The 27024-nt window shown below is 36.8% G+C and overlaps 1 protein-coding gene across 1 annotated transcript in view; it reads left to right on the top strand.

Moving 5' to 3' along the window:
* LOC140169372 (uncharacterized) overlaps positions 1 to 26631 on the top strand; it is a 48243-nt gene extending 21612 nt beyond the window's left edge. Inside the window, exons 7-13 of the mRNA XM_072192630.1 lie at positions 5732 to 5833; positions 15594 to 15688; positions 23077 to 23175; positions 24129 to 24227; positions 25794 to 25892; positions 26047 to 26145; positions 26293 to 26631. Coding sequence (XP_072048731.1) covers positions 5732 to 5833; positions 15594 to 15688; positions 23077 to 23175; positions 24129 to 24227; positions 25794 to 25892; positions 26047 to 26145; positions 26293 to 26631 — 932 coding nt within the window. The remainder of the gene's footprint in view (positions 1 to 5731; positions 5834 to 15593; positions 15689 to 23076; positions 23176 to 24128; positions 24228 to 25793; positions 25893 to 26046; positions 26146 to 26292) is intronic.
* Positions 26632 to 27024: the final 393 nt, after the last annotated feature.

Genomic DNA, 27024 nt, shown 5'->3' with positions numbered 1-27024 from the left:
TGTAATTTTGAACGTTGATAGGGAAAGTGCATTGAGCTGCTCCGTGATGGGGGAAGTGCTAGAAGTCAGCATTGCCAGTAGAGGGCAGTGTTGAATTTGAGCTTGATTAGACTAATTTCAAAATTTGACCTTTGACCCCTTCACTTTAAGCTTTGGGGTCATTAATGTTTGCAAATATGTTTAGATCATGTAATGATAATTCTTGTTGAATTTGAGCTTGATTTGACCAATTTTGAAATTTGAAAAACTATATCAAAAGTGTATAAAAAACTGTATCAAAAGTGTATAAAAACTGTATCAAAAGTGTATAAAAAACTGTATCAAAAGTGTATCAAAAACTGTATCAAAAGTGTATCAAAAACTATATCAAAAGTGTATCAAAAAACTATCAAAAGCGTATCAAACGGCATGTATCAAAAATAGGGCGGTCCCGCTGGCCAGCATTAGAATTGGAACGCTGATTTGATACAGTGACATATTTGATACACTTTTGATATAATTATGTATTAAATGTGTATGAAAGGAAAGGATAAGAATTTCAACGCTAATTTGATACAGTTTAAATTGGAACGCTGATTTGATACAGTGGCATATTTCATACACTTTTGATATAAATTATGTATGAAATGTGTATAAAATGAAAGGATAACAATTTCAACGCTAATTTGATACAGTTTAAATTGGAACCCTGATTTGATACAGTTACATATTTGATACACTTTTGATATAATTATGTATGGAATGTGTATGAAATGAAAGAATAAAAATTTGAACACAAATTTGATACAGTTTAAATTGGAACGCTGATTTGATACAGTTACATATTCCATACACTTTTGATATAATTATGTATGAAATGTGTATGAAATGAAAGGATAAAAATTTCAATGCTAATTTGATACAGTTTAAATTGGAACCCTGATTTGATACAGTTACATATTTCATACACTTTTTGATATAATTAAGTATGAAATGTGTATAAAATGAAAGGATAAAAAATTCAACGCTAATTTGATACAGTTTAAATTGGAACCCTGATTTGATACAGTAACATATTCGATACACTTTTGATATAATTATGTATGAAATGTGTATGAAATGAAAGGATAAAATTTCAATGCTAATTTGATATAGTTTAAATTGGAACCCTGATTTGATACAGTAACTTATTCGATACACTTTTGATATAAATTATGTATGAAATGTGTATGAAATGAAAGGATAAAAATTTCAATGCTAATTTGATACAGTTTAAATTGGAACCCTGATTTGATACAGTTACATATTTCATACACTTTTGATATAAATTATGTATGAAATGTGTATAAAATGAAAGGATAAAAATTTCAACACTAATTTGATACAGTTTAAATTGGAACCCTGATTTGATACAGTTACATATTTGATACACTTTTGATATAATTATGTATGGAATGTGTATGAAATGAAAGAATAAAAATTTGAACGCTAATTTGATACAGTTTAAATTGGAACGCTGATTTGATACAGTTACATATTCCATACACTTTTGATATAATTATGTATGAAATGTGTATGAAATGAAAGGATAAAAATTTCAATGCTAATTTGATACAGTTTAAATTGGAACCCTGATTTGATACAGTTACATATTTCATACACTTTTGATATAATTAAGTATGAAATGTGTATAAAATGAAAGGATAAAAAATTCAACGCTAATTTGATACAGTTTAAATTGGAACCCTGATTTGATACAGTAACATATTCGATACACTTTTGATATAAATTATGTATGAAATGTGTATGAAATGAAAGGATAAAAATTTCAATGCTAATTTGATATAGTTTAAATTGGAACCCTGATTTGATACAGTAACTTATTCGATACACTTTTGATATAAATTATGTATGAAATGTGTATGAAATGAAAGGATAAAAATTTCAATGCTAATTTGATACAGTTTAAATTGGAACCCTGATTTGATACAGTTACAAATTTGATACACTTTTGATATAATTATGTATCAAATATGTATGAAATGAAATGATACATTTCATTTGATACTTTTTTGATACATTATCTTGGCATTTGATACACTTTTGATATGTATAAAATGTGTATGCAATGTTAATTTGATACAGTTTTGATACATAAAAGTGTATGAAATGAGGGTTCCAATTCAAATACTTTTTATTTCATACATTTTTCATACGTATCAAATGTGGTGTATCAAAAGTATATCAAATTTCAGCCAGGGAATACACCATCCTTATTCCTCCAATTGTAATCACAGTCCGCTCACGATCCATCTCACCAGTGGTCAGTGACCAATTGCCGACAGACCAACAGACGGCCTGAAGATAAGGTGTGAAACTGTTGCCTCTCAAAAACCGTGAGTCCAGTTGAACAGTCTTAATTTAATCTAATTTTATATTTGATTATACCTGGATGAATGACAACCTTCACAAACGTATAATTATGTTGAGCTATGTTAAGCCATATGAATTTTCACTTTCAGATACAAATGGGCATTCATATTTGAGTAGATGTAAAGTAAACTGAATTTATTATTCAGGATTAAACAACACCGTGGTATATTAGAGTCATGCGGTAGCATGACCAGCAAGTTTAAAAAAAAACGACTGATAAAGAAGAATAAACAGATGCACCATGAGACTATATTTACACGGAACAAAACGCTATTGTTCTATGATATTTTTCGCTGGGTACAAAATATATCTAAAACCATGCTAAATCGTATTTACTGTCCAAAGTGTCATATTTTAACAACTCTTTATTTCAAATAGTTACACCAATCTTACAGTCAATCCGATTGTTTGATAATAAACAAACATTCTTGCTTTATTTCACGCGGTATTTCATAGCCAAAATTAGTGGCAAATCATGGCTAATCATACTGATATCCACAATCTTTAAGTCACTGCTACAGCCATACATGGCTGTCACTGTCGCACTAATTTTTCAGATTCACTTTCAAATATACCCAGGCATTTTCCTGGATACCCTACATACAAATTCTGGACCCCATTCGCCAAAAAATCAAGTTTTTCACAATTCTTTTATTCTTTCCGGACCACAGCATATATTCATATTAATAAATACTCCACTTTCACACAGCGTAATAACGGGACGTTCCCGTGGCGAAGTGGTTAAGGCCATGGACTTCTAATCCATTCATGCATTTTTGCTCAAGTTCAAACTTCCCACCACTTTTTTTAAATGTTTTATTAATCAATTTATTGTCGTAAATCAAGAATAACACCATTTCGAACATCCATTGCTATTGTGATATTATATTTTTTTTTACATGTTTGATTTTTTATTCACATTTAGTCCTATAGGCCTAGGGCCTACTTTCACCATCCAGATGTTATCACCATGCCTGACTATCATGGCATGGCATCTTCGTCATTTAAAACACATTTATCAGTGGCTCTGTTCACAGCTCAGACTGAAATTATATTTGATATAAATATTATAAATTAAAATCACAAACCGCGAAAGATCGCCAACAACTGCCGCTGAATATTGATATCCAACTAGATTTCCCCACAGGGCTATAAAGAACCACAAACCTTGAAATTTGGATATCCAACTACATTGCCTCGCAGGGCTACAAAGAATCACACTCCACGAAATATGGATATCCAACAAGCTTAAACTATAAATTAAGCTCCCGATACAGGGCAGGACTTAATAAGGGGAATTAAAAGAACAAACCGCGAAAGATCGCCGACAACCGCCGCTTAATAGGGGTATCCAACTAGATTGCCCTGCCGGGCTACAAAGAATTACAAACCGCGAAATTTGGATATCCAACCAGATTGCCCGCAGGCCTATTGATTATAAAGAACCACAAACCGCGAAATATGGATATCCAACAAATTAAGACCACAAACCGCGAAAGATCGCCAACAACTGCCGCTCAATATTGATATCCAAGTAGATTGCCCCACGGGGCTATAAAGAACCACAAACCGCGAAATTTGGATATGGAACTATTGCCCCACAGGGCTTCAAAGAACCACAAACCACGAAATATGGATATCCAACAAGCTTAAACTACAAATTAGCTCCCGATAGAGAGCAGGACTTGATGAGGGAAATTAAAACCACAAAACACGAAAGATTACAAAGAACCACAAACCGGGAAAGACTAGATTGCCCGCAGGCCTAGCGATTATAAAGAATCACAAACCACGAAATACGGATATCCAACAAGCTTAGACTATAAATTAGCTCCCGATAGAGGGAAATTAAAATCGCAAACCACGATATTCAACTATATTGGCCCGCTGGGCTACAAAATTTTGGATATCCAATTAGATTGCCCGCAGGCCTATCGATTATAAAGAACCACAAACCGCGAAAGATCAACAACAACTGCCGCTCAATATTGATACCAACTAGATTGCCCATGGGCTATAAAAGCCACAAACCGCGAAATTTGGATATGCAACTAGATTGCCCCACAGGGCTACAAAGAACCACAAACCACGAAATATGGATATTCAACAAGCTTAAACTATAAATTAGCTCCCGATAGAGTGCAGGGCTGGATGAAAACCACAAACCACGAAAGATTGCCGACAACCGCCGCTTAATAGGAATATTCAACTAGGTTGCCCGAAGGGCTACAAAGAACCAGAAACCGCGAAATTCGGATAGCCAAGTAGATTGCCCCGCAGGGCTACAAAGAACCACAAACATTAAAACACGATTATCTGGGGCATTTAGACGCTTCCGTAGTATAGGCTTAAACATAATGCGCATTTACCAGTTCCGACATGAAGTAGGCCTAAATCGGATTTACTCTATGTGTGTCTCTCTGGCATTGTCAGCATTGGGTGTGTGTTGTTCATATTTACATTTTCTTTACATATTTACGTAGCCTTGAATAATTAAAGTATATTAAAATGTTTATTGATCATTGTGTACGCCTCTGAACATTACAGTCACGCGTGATTTGAGCAAGTAGTTTTAAAATAAACAACTGATAAAGTTTTGTTTAATTATTTATTGTCATGAATCAAGAATAGCAACTTCAAACATCCATTTTTCGTTTTATTCGCTTTATGGTGCACTTCGTAACCTGATGACTTTCCAAGCTTGGAGCTGCTTGGCTACATTCATAAAAAAGAAAAGAAATCTACCAAAAAAACGTTGACAACGTAAAGAAATCAGCAAGTTTAAAAAACCCACCTCGGCTCACTTTTTGAAACTTGGTCCCATTTGTAAAAGTTACTGATTTAAACTTTATCATATTTATATCAATTTAAAACATTTCCAGAAGTGTTAGGTATCTTTAATGTGCAGATGCGATATTAATTTGTAAGCTTTCTGGAACGACCTGAAAGGTTATTATCTTGTTCTTGCATGGTAAGCCAATATCCTATTGAGTTTTGTTTTATAATAATCATGATTAACATGATTAATGATTGAATTAAACGAATAACAAGTAGGCTTGTAATCTTGTTGGAAACGCTGTATTCTGTTGAAATAAAATAAAAACACTGATTTGCTGTTGGTGTTCAAAATGGGACCAAGTTTCAAAAAGTGAGCCGAGGTGGGTTTTTTAAACTTGCTGATTTCTTTACGTTGTCAACGCTTTTTTGGTAGATAAATACTTAACAAGAAACATGAAATTCTACATATTTCTAAAACAATTTTTCTGAAGTCAATAGAATTGTTAAAAACAATAATGGCATTAATATTTTCTACTTACAGCAAAGCAACGAATAAAAACCACTGCAAGAAAAGTTGGACCCTGCGCACCAAGAAGAGTACTTGCACATATTTGCGGATATAGAAGCAAGTTGATAGGAATAAGTAAGTTAACAATGGATATAGGCTTTTGTTTGAGCAATAAGAAAATAGACAATGTGCAGGGCTGCAAGCAGCCCTATATTTTAAAGATTTTTCTATATTTCCCTATATAATTTTTAAAAGCCTTATAGTCCCTATATTTTGTCATCAGATTTTAAATAGTTTTGCAGAAGGTCTTATTTATTGAGTGTAAATGCCTTTTTGACACCATTTTGTACTCCAAATTCATAATTTCAGGTTACATTTTTGCCCTTCAATTTCAGTAAATTCACAGAACTTCTTGGGCCTTTGCCATATGAACCCACACTACTTCCCATTCCAGAAAAATACAGCACTAATTTTTTGGGGATTGACATAATATTATCAATTTCTGTCAAATGAAACATAGCTCAATTCTAATCATTCACTAACTGGAGATAAAAGAAAAAGTTCATTATTTTACTAATTTCTTGAAAAAGCCAAAAACATGCATTTTCAAAAATCAAAAACTTGGAACAAATCTAAGCATTAACAATCTTGAGTATGTGCTGAAATTGTTTGTGTTACTTTAATAAAATAATTAAGTTATAAGAATGAAACATGTTTTCCAAAAATTAGAATGCGTAAATTGAAATTACATACAAGTCTTTAGACTTGATTGTCACAGCATGTGAAAAACACCCTAAAAATACATGTTTTTGACTAGTGAAATTTTAATTTTAATTGCCAGTTACTGTCTGTTCAATTAGCTTAGATTCTTGAATTTTTAAGATATTTGAAAAAACAAAACATTGTGGTCATAGTCATCAAAGAAAAGTGTTAGCACAGCCTTAGACCTAACGTAATTTATACTTTTCAAATTCTAAAGTTCAATTTAAAACCCCATTTCTTTTCAATTTTGGTCTTATTTTCCCGCGATATTTTCATAAAAAGCCATAGAACGTCGGGTACCATAAACTTTCTTGAATCAATCCATTTAGAGCAATGGGGACGAATGTCACAATGCGCAGAGATAGTATTTATTCGATCATCCGCATCAGGAAGTATTGTCCAGCAAAATGCAAGTATGCCTAATTTGTGTTGAAACATTACGTTATTATATATGAACTAAGGTTTTCTAATATGTGTCCATCCATATCAAAACGATGCACTTGTCGGCTGCTACATGTGTCTCATTTCACATAATAGCTAGGAATAAATACCAGACTCATTTCAAGTGGAGGTCACTTTGAATCATCCCCAAGTCACATGGTTAAGGAATGTTCTCTGTATACCTAAACCATTTTATTTGGAATGATATAAAGTGACCCCCACTTGAAATGAGTCTGGTATTTATTCCTAGCTATTATGTGAAATGAGACACATGTAGCAGCCATAACAAGTGCATCGCTTTTGATATGGATGAACACATATAGGAATTCCTTATGTATTTATTTATTTATTTATTTATTTTTATTTATTTATTTATTTATTTATTTATTGTTTGTGCGAATGGGTCTGAGAAGGTGTAGGCCTGTAGGTTTATTATAAAACTACACATTTATTTTCAATTTGTTATATTTCGTTTTGTTTGTTGAATACAAACTGAAAAAACTGTGAAATAAAAGAACTTTTGTATATACAAGAAAATATTATTTAAAACAATCAGGTCACAGAAAACAATTCTTGTAAAGTCACTGTATCTGAAAATGTCAAGCAAATGCTGATATTCTTGGGAAGGAATGGTGGTATTAAACAAAACTCAATTTACATTGTAAACTAGTTGAAATAAGAACGAAATCCATAATTTTACTGTCATTGTTTAGGGGAAAAAATGCTCAGAATAATGTTATGCATAAAATATAATCGCACCATATAATTTCGTGTAACAAAAACCGGTGGACCATCATCACCTATAGAACCTATCCAATAACCGGAACGGTATAACAATTGAAATGGCAGGACAGATTGGTGGACAGATTGTTTTGCTAAATTGGATAGAGTCTATGCCCTAAATTGAGGATGGACCGTCCCACTCGATTTGTAAAAAGGTCGCGAAGCCTTTTGGTGGACCCAAGTAACTGCCTAAAATGAGGCAAAATTGAAAAGAAATGGGGTTTTAAATTGAACTTTGGAATTTGAAAAGTATAAATCATGTTAGGTCTAAGGCTGTGCTAACACATTTCTTTGACAACTTTGGCCACAATTTTGTATTTTTTCAAATATCTAGAATCTAAGCTAGTTGAACAGACAGTAGTGCTAAATGAACAGTAGGGGTTGATCTGTGTTTTTGGCAGAAGTTGATAATATTTTTTTAATCTAAAAAAATTGTATTGTATTTTTCTGGATTCTGGGGAGTAGACCTTTTCACAGTTCATGTTGAGTTTTTGCATCTGAAGTTAATCCCATTCATCCTGATGCCCACATAGCATTCACATAAGCACTACTCTGACATTTAACACAACCTTGCGCCAGGTGTAAAACCCTGTGTCTGAACACAGCTAATATTAACTTCAATTCTTCAACATGCATTTTGCGAGATAAATTTTGACATTGATATAATGCTGTATGAACAAAACTGTTACAAACAATGAGTATTTTTTGTTTTACATCTGTTACATCTGTTGCAAATGTTTAAAATTCCTATACATGTATGCCTAATGTTGCCCTTTTCCCCTATATTGGCCCTATATTTTTTTTTTAAACTTATATTTATCCCTATATTTTTTTTGCAAGTGGGCACTTGCAGCCATGAGTGTGTTTAATAATATACAACGTGCAATATCATCAACAGGGGGCATTATATATTGTGGGATAGACTTTTACGACAGGAGTTCATAACAATTAGTGGGTTTGCTTTGGACAAGTTTAAAACTGTCAATTTCCCTAACATCAGACAGTTTAAACTTGTCCGACGGCAAAACTAATTGTTATGTTTCATGTGTGGGTCACACATTTTTAAATAGGTACCGGAGGTGAACACTTCTTGATGAGCACACTTAATTCTGTGTGTACATGGCCAGGGTTTTCTTTAATCATTTTGCTGAAGGGGTATTTTCTATTTTTTTGGACTCTTTCAATTGTGAATTTTTCCTTGAAGGGGTCCAAAACATTGCCCAAGGGGTAATTTTATAATAATATTATTTTGAAGACATTTTTAACAATGTGTGAGTGTTTGGAGCGGTGGCGGATCTAGAGCAGTCAGAAGGTGCAATTTTAGAAGAAAATAATAAAATATAAAAAATACCCCCTGAGAAGTAAGAAACTTTTGCAAAATGAAAATCTAATTGAAGTGATTTGATGGACCATTTGTAAAATATTTGTTTAAAAAGCCAAAAAACTGTGAAATGGGCAGTCCATGAATCCTTTCGTGGACGGCAAGTTTTCCCTATTATTGTAAGCCTATACATTGTGTTAAAGCCATATTATAACATTTGCCGAGGAGGACGCCCTCACTGATTTTTTAAAATTCATTTTTTTACATGATTATATTGTACTTTATTAAACCAATATACCCTGCAAAAATCAAGACTATGTGCTGTAGTTTTGTCAAAATCCGAGATTTTAAATAAAACGCCGGAATCGGCGTTTTATTATTACGATGGAATTATTAGTCGAACGCATGCACGATGTTCATAACACACAGTACGTACACGGCGTGCAGGAGGGTGAGCTACACAACAAAGGGTCATACCATAACGTGACCGAAGGAGTGGTACGTATTGGCGACATATGCGCTGGTAGTAAATTCCAATTTTCTTTGCTTTGATGTAGTTGTTCGGCTCAAAAATAAAATTAACATTTTATGGCAAAGAAATGCTAATCTATTTTGTATGAAAATGTTATAATATGGCATTAAACATAAAAATTATTGGCAAATGTCGAAAGCAGAAGTGAAAGTGGCCATTTGTTTATTCACTACGCAGAGGGATATTCCCCCTAATCAGAACGTGGAAAATTTTGCAACTATGAAGACCTAATTGAAGCAATTTGGTGGACCATTTTGGCACTATTGCTGTGTAAAATTTAAGTTTGAACAGTTGAAAAAGCCGAAAATTTGTGAAACAACGGTCCATGAAGCCTTTCGAGGGCACTTTTTCGGGCCCTGCATATCGGGAGTAGGTAAATGCCAAAAGCCGAGAATAAATGCACAATGTCGGGTGTTCTCTATTCAAATCTTTCAATATTTGAACGAGTACGTTTTCAAGATTTTGTACTCGTTGGACTTTGGATTTGAAGGGGTCCGCAATGTGCCTGAACGCGTAAATATGTGTGTTTTGTGCGTTAAAGTAAACCCTGTACATGTACATGGCTATATTTTTATTGCAATATAAAGGTTACTATTCTTATAGCATGCGAAGGAAAAGACATAGTTGTCTTTTCAGTGTTAAATTGTTGTTCTCTTAATCTAGTTTTTATGTCTTTCAATGGCTGATACAGTACCATATTAAAGTTATTGGATAGTATAACTACCGGGTGTCCCCAAAAAAGTTACATGTAGATTTTTGAAAATAATCTAAGTTAATGTTAACAATTTTAAATATCCTTTTCATGACATAATCTATGTACCCTCTACTAGTACCCCTGTGAATGTCAAGTTCACAACCTACGTACTTAATCCGCATTCCACAAATTCCTGAGCAAGCTCTTTATGTGACATAATGCAACACAAGGTTCATTATACCACCATCACAGCCACCGTGCATTTGGCGGGGCACTTGAGTAGGCCCAGCCATAGCATGGCAAATGCATTATTTTATTCTGATGAACAAAGAATAAAACTTGTTCACTTTTATTTCTATGACATTAGATACAGCGTGCAGAATTGCTTTCACCAAAATTGTGTTCTTCTCTAATGACCACCTTACTTTATTTATAACCACCAAGAGTCAAGAAGTTCTAAAACTATTTTATTTCAGTGTACAATATTTTATTTTTCAATATGTTTCTTTTGTTCAATAAGTTCAACAATGAAAAATAAGAGAAACATAAAGAACAAAGAACAAATCTGAAAACAAAGGTGAGCGTGTGTTCAACTTTCGTTGTGCAATATTTTGATGGTTAGCCACTCTTGACACCCCTGTCATCTTGCACTCATAAGTTAAGTTGCTTTTAAGATACGGAATTGACATTGGCAAAAGCTGTATTTGTTCTCAAATGGGCTGACGATTTACATTTTTATTTTTTCAGATGACTTGACCTTTTGAGGTCATGGAGGGTGATCTCGAACCAAAGTTTTAAAACACTTGTGGAAATCATTGTAGTGACTTTTTGTGAGTGGGAAAATGGCCTTTGTTTCGTTCAAATTGGGCATTTTGTCCCCTGGACATGGCTTCTTAAGTTTTCCTGTTTTTGCCCATTTTAGTGTATTGTAAGGTATAGTGTTGTCACACAGGTTAGCTGATAATAGTTTATGGGTGGCTTCAAAACTCAACCGCCGGTTGACCGGCAGTTAGTGGCAGTTGAACCGTGTTCCATATTGTTTAAAACAATACAAACCGGGCCTAACCGGGTAGAACCGGGCGGAACTGGTGAGCAACCGTCGGATAAATTATGTGATTTAACTCAGCGGGCTGCAACGTTCATTGTTCTATTGTGTCCGATTAGAGCGCTGACATATTGGAAAATGTTGCCAATCAATATTCATGAGAGTGTACATTCAACATCCAGTTTTCGAAATTGGGTGACTTGTGCTTGGCAGGTGCGAAATACATCTGACTAGGCATTTTAATTACATAACGCATAATGGCATTGATGTCATCAAATGGCTGCTTAGTGCTATTATGCGTTTAGTTTCTATAATAATTATTATTACATTTATTTTCCTTTCTTTTTATCTATGCCCGTACAACGGGGCATAGATATTGTATTTGTTGTGTTTAGTCTTCGGCTTCTCGTTCTCCTTCTCCTCCTCCTTCTCCTCCTCCTCCTCCTCCTTCTCCTCCTCCTAAAGACTACTTCTTTGCACTCCTCTAGCTCAAGAACCAAAGTAGCCTTGGGGCCCATATTTGGTATACTGATGGCTCATGACCCCTAGCAACATCCTAGGGTACCCCTGACCCTAGAGGTCAACGGTCATGGGCTACAGGGGGCAATATGTGTAAAATTTCCAACAGCTCTAGCTCAAGAACTAGCTCAAGAACTACAGCACCCACAGGGTTCATACTTGGTACAATGATGACCCATGACCCTTAGATATTTCTGTGATAGCCTCGATTCCAGAGATCAAAGGTAATGGGCTACAGGGAGCAATATATGTACAATTAGCTAATTAGCATAAAAATACTCAAATTTTGTCCAAAGTGTATCGTCATTGGTACCAAAATGTGGAAAATTTCATATGCAACAACATATAGGCGATTTAGTTTTTCATTGGACGCTTCTGTTTTGAGTTATATGCAAATTAGCTAATTGGCATAAAAATGCTCAAATTTTGTCCAAAGTGTATTGTCATTGGTACCAAAATGTGGCAAATTTCATGAGCAACAACATATAGGAGCTTTTTTTTTTCAATGGCCGCTTCTGTTATGAGTTTTATGCAAATTACCTAATTAGCATAAAAATGGTCAAAATCTTGCCCTAAGGTAACATTGGGTAGGGGTGTTACGCTGCCTTAAGGGGATGTCATGGTGGATCGGGGTGTCATGGTGGTTTAAGAAGTATCAGGGTATGTTTAGGTGGTGAAGGGGTGCTAGGGTTGACTAATGAGTGTCATGGTGGGTTAAGGTTTGTTAGGGTGGAAAACACAGGCATAGATATTCGTGTTTGCTCAAACACAACTGTGCCATCTAGTCTTTCTCTGTACTTATTCTTTCCTAGGCCTACACTAACTTTATCACTCCCTCGCTCATCCTTCTCTCTCTTCCCTTCTTCCCCTCTCTTTCTTTCTTTTTGTCCTCTCTCACTCTCCCTGTCATTCCAATAATATGTCCTTATCTTTCTATAATTTTATTTACTTCTCATTATTTCTTTTTCTTCATTTTTCCTCTTTCTCCCTTACTGTGGGCCCCTCTCATTCTCCATATCCCCTCCTCCCCTCTTCCTCCCTCATCCCCTCGCAAGACTTCTCACAGGGGTGTATCTGCCCCTCCTCCCTTTTGGGTACACCACTATATTTCGATGCCAATCTCCTTCTTAAAATGAAATTAAATGGACATTGTGAAAAAAACCCTTTATAGGCCTATACTTATACTTGTATATGCAGCGATTACCATTATAGAGTACTATAGAAATGTGGACGGCATGGCAGCCTTAATACATTCTGATGTGTAATCGATCAGCAGGGCATTCAATTTATTTAAATGAAGCGCCTAAAGTCAGGTGGGTAATAAAAGGATTACATTGTCAACAAAAGCCTCCTTTATAGACTTCAGACCCACATGAGAACAATGGTACCACTTTACACATGACTGTATTGTGGTCACTTATTGATACTCGCCTGTTGTGTAAAGCGTTTATATGATGCCGTATCAGTGACCAATTTAATGGCGGAACCCCTTTGTTCGAAACAATGGTACCACTTTCATGAATAGCCTACCGGAAAATCTAATCGGCATCAAAGGAACAAAGCATTACGTAATCTATTTCTTGATTTAACTTAAAATAATCATTTTCAGTGCTCTCAGACTAATGATTTTAACAAGAATCAGCATTTATAAAAAATAATTGAACAAAACTTTGTTACTGATGGAATATTCAGAGATGTTTTATGGTTTAATCTCTATAACTATAGTTTAGCTGAAATGTGGTGGGAAAACATCTTGGCTCCCTAATCCAACCCCTTCCACAACAGTATTATTAAACATTTCCTAATTGAAGAAAATCAGTGTAGCAGGGATTTTTTTCCAGGGGGGCAAGCCTGTATGGGGCGGGGGCCCAAATCCACCAAATTTCCCTGCACTGGGGGGCCCTAATTGACAATTTGTGCCAGGCTTATTGATAATAATCGTATGGTATTGCATATCGTATGGATTCCCCATCTCTCTGCCCCTCCTCTCCCTCTCCCCCTCTCCCTCTCTTTTTTCCTCTCTCTCCCTCCTTTTTCCTCTTTTTTTCCTTGCACTAGGGGGCGGGGGCCCAAATAGGCCATTTTTGCCAGGGGGTGCAATTGCCCCCCATCCCCCAGCAGCTACGTCACTGCAGTGTAGGGAATCATTGGTAGTGTGCAATTATGTCATGATCTTGCAAAAAAATGATTTGATGTAAACTAAAAATGGCCTGCTGGCGGGGAGGGGTGGATGTAACTTACACGTGCATGATTTGGCATATTTTCCCTACACCTTTTTAGGGCATAATATAGACACAGTGCCAGTCTGCCAAAAAATCATTGCTACCCTCTACAATTGACCCTGGGGGTACACATAATTATTGCACCACCCTTTATACCATGTGGTGGAAAAAACAAAAAGCATTGCGTACCACCTTCCATGCGTATTGGTGCAACCCACAAATATGGCATCTATATTATGATGTCATTGTGATGTCAAATGAGGGTGTTGGAGATTTAAAAAAATTTTTGGATAGCAAAGGAATGAAAATACTCTCCGATATATATTGATACCATTTTGTAAAGTTATTTACAAAAATAACATGGAAATAATATGGTTAACCTTGTGCTGAAACATGCAAAAAAGCTCAATATCTTCAGACCCCATGTCCTGGGGGGTAAAATAACCGAATCGGATTTTGCCACTAACACAATGCCACTACAACTATTTCCACAAGTTTTGAAATAAACCTCACAAAGTGGTTCAGAGATCACTCCCTTGGTAAGCAAGTCACTTGCTTACCAGTCGTTTTTGTTATGCTAACTTGAAAACATTGAAAAGTTAACTTAGACATATGTGGTCCAAAAATTCTTGCCGCACCTTTTTTGGTTCATTTACATGCATGTTTCAGCTGGGACTGTTACGTTTGTACATCGGTATATGTATGACCACTTTCGGTTGTATATACAAGTTCCTTGTACCTTATAGACGAATCCAAATACACACATTCCTACACCTGACTAGCAGCCTTTAGTTGGGTCCCTGTCGGCTACAATGCATCCAAAATGTGAAATGATTCAGCCTTGGCGGAAATTTTAAACTGCATTCTATCACCCGTTTTATACCTTCCGCGAAAACACAAGTAGACAAAAGAATGATTTACAACACAATACAGTTCCAACAGTTGTGTAAATAAAAGCCGCCTTACACCTAGAGAAGGTCGAGGAAGGTTAATAGAATAATACAATAGAATAATATATACAATAGAGGTAATCCCGTCGCATCTATTCATAGATGTACAAATGGATGAACAAAAGGACTATGTATGAATAGATGCGACAGGATTACCTCTATTGTATATATTATTCTATTAACCCTCCTCGTCTTTGCATCTTCTCTAGGTGTTAGGCGGCTTTTATTTGCACAATAGGGCGCTCAAAACACCAGGTTGGTGCTAGCGGGAAACCAAAGATGGCCGACCAAATCGTGACCATGACTTGGCTCGTTGGATTCGTCTATACATTAAATTTAATATCAATGCATTGTTATGTTAATTCAAACAACATTCAAGGTTGAATCATTATAATTGAAAATCCTAAAAATCCATTTTTGTTATCAGCTCTGGAATATTATTGTAATAAATATCAATGTTTGTGGTCTGCATGAAATGGAAAAAAATTGGTCACAATACCCAAATGAGAATAAAATAAAATCTTTGCATATATCCTGTCATATTTTTGAGATGCATGGTATTGAATAAGATTGCTTTGTCTTTCCCCAGTAATTGACATTCACTTACACATATCATTACTTTTCAGATAAAACACTTTGTATAGCATGCATAACAGGTAATATTACTGAAGTATCCAAATGTCTGCACCAAAGAGCTGATATCAATTCCAAATATGACTGGGTATGTTTGAAAGCATCAATAAAATAAAATAACTTAAGTTTATAGTGCATTTGCAAAGAATTTGCTGTGTGAAACTGTTGTAGTAGTTTGCATGAAATAACATGAGAGTACACTTTTAATGTTGATTTTTTTATCTTCATAATAACTGAAACATCACTTTTTGCCCTGCTAGAGTATCAGGACAGTATAAGTTTTTGAATGGTAAAATCAATGTTTGTACATGTAACATGATTTCTTTTCTCAACATTTTCAAATAGATAAATAAATATCTTCATACTGATCTATGATTGAAATGACTTCACTTAAATTAAATTCCAGAGATGAGTCATACTGGCTAATTTTGATGTATAAAAATGGATTAAGTTGATTGACAAAAAGAGTTAGTTTTTGCTATTATAAACACTGGCAGGGAAAGGTATATATGGAAAGGCAGCAAATGCACAGAGCATTGGTGAAATGTTGCTCTATTCAAATGATGATGTAGGTATGAGGTTCCGTAGTCGGGTGGCTGCAGCGTAGAAGGCCTTGTCACCGTCGTTTCTGTAGGTTCATGGATTGCGTAAAAGGAGGCTATCATCACTGGAATGCAAGTTTGGTCTACCACATGAATATCTCTAAAGAACTTTGGTGAGGTAAGGTGGAATGAGGCCATGGACTCCTTTGAAGGTGATAAGCAAGATTTTAAATTTGATTCGCTGTTCAATTGGCAGCCAGTGAAGGTGTTTGAGTAGCGGTGCTGATGGATGTAGTCTTTCGGTAGGGTGCATCAAACGCCCCTCATGTCAATCAAATTTTTTGTACCTAGTTTTAAAATGTGCCACTTGTTAGAATATTAACCTCCGCAAAATTTAAATTCATTCCGAAGTCGTCTATGGGGTCCACCAGGGTCCCAAAGTTTAGGCGAGAACTTTACAGTAAACACCGCAATTATACATAAGGCAGCAATTTTAAGTTTTGTTATTTACAGTTTTACAATGATGGCTGCCATATGCATTGTTGCATTAAATAATGGTATTTATAGCTATATTGGATCATTTTTACAGTTCCTAGGCATTTAATAAGGGATTGAAAGGTGTTATGAGAAAATTACTGTTTAAAAATATAATAGCTGCCATATGTATCAACAGGCTTAATTACAAATTTTGCTGCTATATATCAATTTACAATATATTTTGAGAACTAAGTTTGGGCTGCCTCTTAGAAATCTGAGCTCAGCATGAACTCTCCACATTCTGCAGCATCATTCAACAAATTGATGGCACTAACATTGACTAATGAGGACTTTAGGTTGAGACCAAGTGTAAACATTGTCTGCCCAGAATGAATGGTCAATCTGCAGGATTTCCATTGTGAACCAAGAGTCCTTGCCTGCCAAATTGGCCAGACTTGTTGATTCAGTGATGTTCTTAGGGAACTCCAGCTTTCCAAAGCCTTTACCAATAGTGAATACTTGACTTGACCATTGCTTCATCAGGTTTGACAGCTAAGACAGCTACTAGTACTAGCCAGGGCTTGTCTTTATCTATGCCCGTGCAACGGGGCATAGATATTGTATTTGTTGTGTTTAGTCTTCTCCTTCGTCTTCGCCTTCTTCTCCTCCTTCTCCTTAAGACCACTTCTTTGCACTCCTCTAGCTCAAGAACTAAAGTAGCCTCGGGGCCCATACTTGGTAAAATGATGGCCCATGACCCCTGAAAATTTCCTAGGGTACCCCCGACACCAGAGGTCAAAGGTCACGGGCTACAGGGGGCAATATGTGTAAAATTTCAAACAGCTCTAGCTCAAGAACTATAGCGCCCTCAGGGTTCATACTTAGTATAATGATGACCCATGACCCCTAATGTAACCTATGGTAACCACGACCCCAGAGGTCAAAGGTCATAGGCTACAGGGAGCAATATGTGTAAACTTTTAAAACAGCTTTAGCTCAAGAACTATAGCGCCTCAGGGTTCATACTGGTACAACGATGGCCCATGACCCTTAGATATTTTCTGCAGTAACATCGACCCCAGAGGTCAAAGGTCATGGGCTACAGGGGGCAATATGTGTAAAATTTCAAACAGCTCTAGCTCAGGAACTACAGCGCCCTCAGGGTTCATACTTGGTACAATGATGACCCATGACCCTAGATGTATTCTATGTTAGCCGCATCCCCAGAGGTCAAAGTCTAAAGGGTTTAAAAAGCAAAATAGGTACGACTTATTAACACAGTGTAGCGCAATAGGTAGTATTTTGTCAGCCACCTGTGTTTGCAATGATAAAGGTCTGAATCGTACATCAAGGAAATTGATCACTTGACAAAAACTCCCTTAAAAGGGAATGTGTAGGCATTTTGATTTTTGATTTTGGACCACCTCAAAAGGTTGTCATGATGGGACAAGGGGTGTGGTTGATTATGGGATGGGATATTAGAGAGAGTGTGGTCCAGTCTGGTGGTGTTTTAGAGAGTGTGAGGGCCTGATGGGGTATAAGAGAGAGTGAAGGCTTGGTAGGGTTTTAGAGAGAGTGCGTGCCAGTCTGGTGGTGTTTTAGAGCGAGTGAGTGTCTGGTGGAGTATAAGAGAGAGTGAGGGTCTGGTGATGTTTTAGAGCGAGTGAGTGTCTGATGGAGTATAAGAGAGAGTGAAGGCTTGATGGGGTATTAGATTAGAGAGAGTATGGGTCAGTCTGGTGATGTTTTAGAGCGAGTGAGTGTCTGATGGGGTATAAGAGAGAGTGAGTGTCTGGTGGGGTATTAGAGAGAGTGAGGGTCTGGTGGGTATTAGAGAGAGTGTGGTCCAGTCTTGTGGTGTTTCAGAGAGAGTGATGGTCTGGTGGAGTATAAGAGAGATTGAGGGTTCTGATGGGGTATAAGAGAGATTGTGGTCCAGTCTGGTGGTGTTTTAGAGAGAGTGGTGGTCTGATGGGGGTATAAATGAGAGTGAAGGCTTGGTAGGGTATTAGAGAGAGTGTGGGCCAGTCCAGTGTAATGAGCATTACATGTATATCAAATGAAAGCTTAAAACAAGTGCTTTCACATGGTGCTCACCAATTTTTCGTTTATTTAGGGGAAGGGGTTAGGTGTGGTCACGGGCATAGATATTCGTGTTTGGTAAAACACATTACTGTGGCATCTAGTTCTTGTTGTGGTACATTTGCACATTTTGGTGAGATGCCACAAATGTTGTTCAGGGCTGTGACTGCACTTGCAGCAATAACATAATTGATATCTGCATACTTCAGTAGATGTTACAAGATGAGGTCGTTCCAAGGCGCATCAGCAGCACAAGAACATGTCTTCTACCAGAACTGTGCATGATGGTTACAAATGTGACAAAATCCTATATCTTGGGCAGCTGATGTCTAGTTGTCACTGTGGAAGCTGCTCAAAGTGATGCTGCATCTTGGAAATCTTCAACAGAATAACAGTTTGGCCATCCATCTTTGCCTTGTGAAATGCCCCTGGTTGTTTGAGTATGATGGAGGGCTGACAACCAAGGAAGAACATGCACAGTTCAATAAATTCACGATAATCATCTTGTACACATGATCTATTTTGGATCTTAAGACATTTCCAGTGTCTGCTTTCCAATGCGCCAACAAAGTCTGTTTTGCCCTGCTGAACTCAAAAAGGTCTAAAAGTGCAAGAGGCTGATCACTATTATGTGGCAGCAGGTTAAAGTTTGTATGAAATCTTGAAAAAAGAGCATGTGATATCAGTTGACCTGGAACTTGAAGTCTCTAATTGCAGATCATTGAATACATGCGCGACTATGTGGCATCTACACCCAGACCACAAGAGAGGTTTTTGCAGTCTGTTCTGTATTGCCACACATGTTGCAGACAAATATTGGAAACAGTTGTGTCAAATACATACCATCTTGATTTATATGGAACCATCATAATTCCAAAATTCCACTTACTACTGCTCACTCTGTGCTTGTTTTATTATCAAATTATTGCTGCAGTGCATAATAATTAGTATTGATAATACGGCAGCTATTATTGTAGCCATTACTTGGCTTAGTATAAAGCTGCCTTTAGCTAGATTTCTTTTGTGACAGGGATTGTCTGGGTTACCTTCATGTCATGGTTTTATACCAACCACAAGTAGTTTATAACATGAGGCAGCTAATACTGTGTACTGTAAATATCTAATTTATAATAGCTGCCTTAAGGGACGCAAGCAGTCTGATACAGGATTTCATGCCTAAACTTTAGGCCCACGGTGGACCCCATAGACAACTTCGGAATGAATTACAATTTTGTGCAGGTTAATATTTTAATAAGTGGCACATTTTAAGACGGTACAAAAAATTTGGTTGACATGAGGGGCGTTTGATGCACCCTATCTTTCGGCTCTAAAAACAATTCTTGCGGCCCTGTTTTGGACCTTCTGCAACTGCTTACGGTCTTTGATCGAAATCCCAAACATCAGAGCATTGGCATAGTCGAGCCGGGACAGAATCGGAGCACAGACAAGATGATGGTAACTTTCTGTGGTAATGTAACGGCGAATCCGGTAAATGTTTTTGGGCCTTTTGCATTTTTGGGGGGAGGGGCCTGCTCAAACAGCTTGATTTTTGTTTCGATTGGCAGGGATGGGCTTCTCCAAAGGCGTTCCAGTTTTCAGAAAGCTGCCCAGGCTAGTGCTTTTTTTCTTTTTAGGTCTCCAACACTCGAGCCCATCTTGGAACCAAGTCTGTGACATGATTGATGATACTACGTACCATAGAACTTCAAGTGCTGCTTGGGCGTTACAGTTTGCAGTAAGTCTTAGGTGCGCTGATGACAAGGCCTAGATCTGCTGCAGTTGCAGTCCTAGTAAGCTGTGACTGGGCCCAGGCTATGGAAGATTCCAACAGGGCAATATCATCAGGAAAATCCAGGTCATTCAGCATCCTAGCAGGATACCTGCTTGACCGACGTGGGTAGGTAACAATTCCAGAAGTTGATTTCTTCAGAAAGTAGTCTACCAGGATATGAACAGGAATGGTGCCAACACATCATCACCATGCAGTCACTCCAATTTTTACTTGGTAAGGCTCCGAGATACTTCCATCTACCATAATGGCACTATTGGAGTCCTTGTAGAGCACCTGGATGGCATTGACACCACCTTTGGTATTCCATAATGCGGCAGCACTGAAAACATGACGGACCTGTTGATGGAGGCGAAGGTTTTTTTGAAGTCCACAAAAGTGACTGTCAAGGGAAGTTGGTACTCCTTGAAGCCTTCATGATCCTCCTCAAAATGTGTATTTGCTGAGCACAGCTGCGACCTGATCTAAGGCCAGTACGCTTCTCAGTAAAGGATCAATGTGAGGCCGGATCCTGTTCAAAAGGATCTTGTTGTACACTTTTGCAATGGACATAAGTGAAATACCACGGTAGATTGTCATGAGAGAGAGGTCGCCTTTCTTTGGTAGAGGAATTATTACATTTGTGACCCATTGACGTGGCGGTGAATACTTCCAGCTAATAAAAGTTCTTTGCCGAGACCAAAGGAAAAACTTATGTTTTTCTGCTGACAGTTTCGCCAGAAACCTTCTGGCTTTCTCAAAGCGATTGATGTTGTCATTGATCCATCTGCTTGGAGCGGGAATCACGGCTGGATGTTGTTGTTTTACCGGAAGTACTCCTGTCTCCAACGTTGGTCTTTAGCAGACATTCTTGCTCCAATTGTCGGCATGTCTATCCATCATGTCAATAACTCCCATCATTTGGCTCAAGATCTAGGTGAAGTAATCCTTGAAGAGGGGGAGATTTTTGTGTCACACAACATAGTTTCTTTGTTTACAAATACCCCGGTCTCCAAAATGCTTGAGATAATAAGAGAATTGCCTTTCTCACAACACAGACCTTAAGAATAGAACATTACTTGAAGTTGATGACATCATGGACTTAATGAGATTTGTTCTTACAACTATGTACTTTAAATTTAGTTGTGTCATTTACAAGCAGAAATTCGGTGTAGCAATGGGATCCCAGGTAAGCCCGATCGCGGTTAACATGTTTATGGAGTGGCTGGAAAATCAAGCCATCCATACTGCCCCTTTAGAATGTAGGCCACGCATATGGAAGAGATATGTCGACGACATTCTTGAAATCGTGAAGGAGGGAGCTACGGAAAGACTTACTGAACACCTAAACCAAGTTGATCCCACGGAGAACATAAGATTCACATATGAGGAACAATAGGAGGGAAAAATCCCATTCCTGGATACCATGATCGTCAGAAAGCCGGACAATACCATGAAATTACTAGTGTATAGAAAAAAGACCCACACGGATCAATATCTGTCATACACTTCGCACCACCCCTTGCATCAAAAATTAGGTGTTATACGCATGCTGCTTGATAGAGGTGAGAAAATAATCACAGGAAGACGATAAGATCGCTGAAGAAAATCATATCAGGAAAGCGCTAGCATGGTGCGGTTACCCTAACTGGACCATAGACGTAAAATCACAAAGAGCTAATAAGACCAAAAACAAGCCAAATTAAGAAAGACAAATCTAACATGGACAAGAGCAAAGGTAGCATTGTAATTCCTTATGTGGCGGGAGTCTCTGAAATAATTAGTCGTATTATGAGAAAACACAACGTCTCTACGGCCACGAAACCCCACACCACCATCAGAAATGTGCTCGTTCATCCAAAGGACAAACAAGACAAAGAAAAAACGGTGAACTGTGTATATGAAATACCATGCAAAAACTGCCCCCAATCATACATTGGTGAGACAAAAAGACAGTTCGGTGTCCGCATGAATGAACACAAAAGGAAGCGGAGAAAGCTAGCCAACTTAAATACACAAGATCTAAGAGAAAGGAATCGCTCACCGAAATGAACAAATCAGCCATCACAGATCACGTGTCAAGGGCCAATCATTTAATAGACTGGGACAGCTCATCAATCCTTGATAGGGAAGAAAACCGCAGGGTAAGATGGGTCAAGGAATCAATGGATTCGCAAGAGAGGAGACAACACCATGAACAGAGACGAGGGGACATTCTTTCTAAGCCACATCTTTGATCCTCTGCTCAAGACCAACGTTGGAGACAGGAGTACTTCCGGTAAAACAACAACATCCGGCCATGATTCCCGCTCCAAGCAGATGGATCAATAACAACATCAATCGCTTTGAGAAAGCCAGAAGGTTTCTGGCGAAACTGTCAGCAGAAAAACATAAGTTTTTCCTTTGGTCTTGGCAAAGAACTTTTATTAGCTGTTTAATCAACAGACCTGATGAACCTCTTCAGTCAGGTGAATACTTCCATTTACCCAAATATGGTTTATAGTTTTACAATTTTTTTCCAAGTGAAGGATAGTTTTTTGGTGCAGTATATAATGTATTCAACATTTTAAATATTACATGTGTGATTCTATTTTCAATATATTGTAGGATGGAAATCCTCCACTTCACCTGGCTGCCATGTATGGACATCAAGAAGTATGTGATGTGTTACTGAAAGCTGGTGCAGATGTACATGGCAAAAACAATGTATGTATTACTAAACCATAAATATAAATAAAAGATCTTGTGAGTATTTTGTTTAACTTCATAATTATTATATTCATATTCATATTTTATTATCAAAAGGTGACCCGAAGGTCAAATTACATGATAAATTTACAAAGATAAAAACAACAAACATTCAAAAATATTTTTTTAAAGAATAACATCTATAAAACACATAAAATGGCATAAAATTTCATTTACAGAAACTAATATTGCACTTTTAAAATAGTATCATTAAATATTAATAAATAAAAAGAAAAGGAAAGAAACACATTGCAAAATACACTTCAGAAAAGGGGGGTGATTGCATGGCCATTGTGCATGCAGGATACAATGAGCACATGAATTAAAAAGAAAAATTACACATTACTTGTTTAGCAGGTCCACAAAGTATGGTATGGGACTATTTTGGAAGCGAGAGGTTCTGAACCGCAGTTGGGTGAATTTATGCGCATTGCGAAAGTTGCGACCATGAGCACTTTGTCTAGATGGAGGAAGAAGATCTTTGGTACGGTCTGAGTCGGCAAGCCCTTCGGCTAATCTTCGACAATGATCTTCTCTTCTATCTGACAAGCACTCAAGGTCGCAAGCTTGCACCGCCTCAGCATATGAGGTAAATCTCTGGCCTAAAATGATCCTGCATGCACGTCTTTGGAGTTGTTCAAGTGACTTTGTCTGATTTGTTGTTAACGAGGAGTGCCAGGTGACATCTGCGTACTCAAGAATAGGGCGCACATAACCTTTGTACATAGTAATTAGTTCTTCGTCATTGAAACCAAATTTTTTTAGCAGTTTAAGCATATACAACTTCTGGTTGGACTATTTATTTCTATACAATTAATTAGTAGTCACCATCAATTTCAATCATAATACAATTATAATCTATTCAACATTCAAAATAGTACATGTGTGATTCTGTTGTCAATGTATTGTAGGGTGGGAAAACTCCACTTCACCTAGCATCCTTGGATGGACATCAAGAAGTGTGTGATGTGTTACTGAAAGCTGGTGCAGATGTACATAGCAAAAACAATGTATGTATCACAAACCATGTAGATAGAAATAAAATAAAATACAAGTATCTGCTAAACTTATTAATTAGCAGAGATGTAGACTTGAGTCGTGTGACTTGGACTCGAGTCTGACTCAAGTCACTATTTTTGTGACTTGTGACTTGACTTGCAACTTTTGCAAAATGACTTGACTTACTTGTGACTTACAAAATGACGTGGACTTGGACTTGACAAAAATGACTTGTTACCAACCCAAGTCTGAGGTTACTTTCCTGTAAATTGAAATTTATGGATGTACCGTAGAATTTATAAATATTAGTGGGCCTACAATTACATTTCAGAATTATCTGCTGGCGGGCCTCGTGTCCGGCATAACCTGAACTGGAAATAAATAAATACATAAATAAATAGTGCCCTCAATAATCAGCGACACGGGCGCGGGATCGGCGTGGGAAGTTAAAGTATGTCGAGTTGCAAACTCGGAGTCCTGTAGGCCCTACTGTAGACAAATTCCAATCAGCCGTCTACACTGCGCATGTACTGTTTTATGCTTCTATGTTACATTCTAAAATCAAACCATAGTCAAGTTGTATAGAAATAAATAGCTAAGCGTTCTGGTAAATAATCTGTTTTTTATTCAAGATCAATTTACTATATTTTGGCTATTGCTGCATAAATTTGTCCAAAAATGCTAAAAAGATGTTGGGGTCAGGCTATGCAATCATTTGTTGAGTTAAATATGTTTTGAAAAATGAAAACACATTTGCTGGTTCATTTTGAGTGAGCTTGAACAGGGTGAACACCAGATCAGAGCTGGTGAGCACTGCACAGCTCTTTGCAGAACAAAATTACAGCACAGTTGGGCCTGGTGCCAAAAATATTTGAAATTTGGGCGAAAATTTTTTTATGATTTTTTGGAAAATTGAGCATTTTTGACCATTTTTGGTGCAAATTTCTCAAAGTTGGTCAAAATTCAAAAAAAATAAAAAAACGGTTCCTAGATATTTTTATCTTGTTTTTTTTTTTTTAATTAAAGAAAAAAATTTTTAGCCCAATAATCTTTTTGTTACGTTGAACGAAAAAGAAGTGGGCCAAAAAACCGTTTAAAATTGTTTTTGTTTTTGTTTTTTTGGATTTTGGACCAAAATGAGCATTTTTAAAACCAACCTTAAAGTAAAATTTTACACACTAATAGTGCCAAATTGGGCGACCAAATCGCTTCAATTAGGTATTCATTTTAAGTTTCTTACTTCTGAGGGCCCCTCAGACACCCCCTTCGCGGCCATTTTTTAGTGTGTCCCACGCTCTCAAAAACGCCCTTGCAAGTGACTTGTGACAAATTGTGACTTACTTGTGACTTGACTTGTGATTTGATGACTTGTGCCTTGACTTGACTTGCAACTTTTTCAAAATGACTTGACTTACTTGGGACTTGGACAAAAGGACTTGTGACTTGGACTTGACTTGCAAAAAATGACTTGTTGACATCTCTGTAATAATTAGTCATCAATTTCAATCATAACACAATGAAAATATATTCAACATTTAAAATATTACATGTGTGATTCTGTTTTCAATGTATTGTAGGATGAGGATACTCCACTTCACGGTGCTGCCATGAGGGGACATGAAGAAGTGTGTGATGTGTTACTGAAAGCTCTTGCAGATGTACATAGCAAAAACAATGTATGTATCACTAAGTATATAGATAGATATAAAATACCTCGTAAAAGTATCTGCTAAACTTTATTAGCAGTCACCAATTACAATCAAAATACAATTAAAATATATTCAACATTTAAAACATTACATGTGTGATTCTGTTTTCAATGTATTGTAGTATGGGGTGACTCCACTTCACATAGCTGCCTGGAATGGACATCATGAAGTGTGTGATGTATTACTGAAAGCTGGTGCAGATGTGCATAGCAAAGACAATGTATGTATCACTAACCATGTAGATAGAAATAAAATAAAAGTATCTGCTAAACTTTATCAGTAGTCACCAATTTCAATCATAACACAATTATAATACATTCAACATTTTAAATATTACATGTGTGATGCTGTTTTCAATGTATTGTAGGATGGGGAGACTCCACTTAACCTAGCATCCTTGGATGGACATCAAGAAGTGTGTGATGTGTTACTGAAAGCTGGTGCAGATGTACATAGCAAAAACAATGTATGTATTACTAACCATGTAGATAGAAATAAAAGACATTTTAAAAGTATTTGCTTAACTTTATTATTAGTCACCAATTACAATCATAATTACATGTGTGATTCTGTTTTCAATGTATTGTACAGGGTGTTCCAAAACAGAAGCCTCATTGTGTCCCTTGTTTTCTCTTATTTGAGAAAAATTGATTCCCATAAATCTATTTTCTACCTTAAAAACTTTTTCCAGATTTCAAAGATTTAATATGTGACACAATCTGGTCCATGGGGGCCAAAGGAGGCATTTTTGAAAATTGAGTTACTATAATTTTTGCATTATACATAGGCTATCATTTACTGAAAAAACCAAAGGTCTAGCATACTTGGTTCTCAAGTTATGAAGTTTTTTTATGTCTATTTTGTTATGTATTTTATTGTTTTTTTATTCCATATTTTTACCTTTATCTCAGTTTCAAATTTGCCGCCTTTGGCCCCCATGGACCAGATCGTGTCACATATGGTCGGTGGAGGACAACCAAGTTTATTTTTTTAGTCCTTACATCTGTGTTGCTGACTGTAGGCATGGCTTGTTGATTAAGGTATTTAGGAACTTTTTGTACTGTGGAGGTAAATACACCTGAGTGCATCACAAGTTTTG

Source organism: Amphiura filiformis, chromosome 14 (assembly GCF_039555335.1).
Source record: "Amphiura filiformis chromosome 14, Afil_fr2py, whole genome shotgun sequence".
Taxonomy (NCBI): domain Eukaryota; kingdom Metazoa; phylum Echinodermata; class Ophiuroidea; order Amphilepidida; family Amphiuridae; genus Amphiura; species Amphiura filiformis.
The sequence above is the reverse complement of the archived record's forward strand: the minus strand, read 5'-3'. Positions and strand labels throughout refer to the sequence as shown.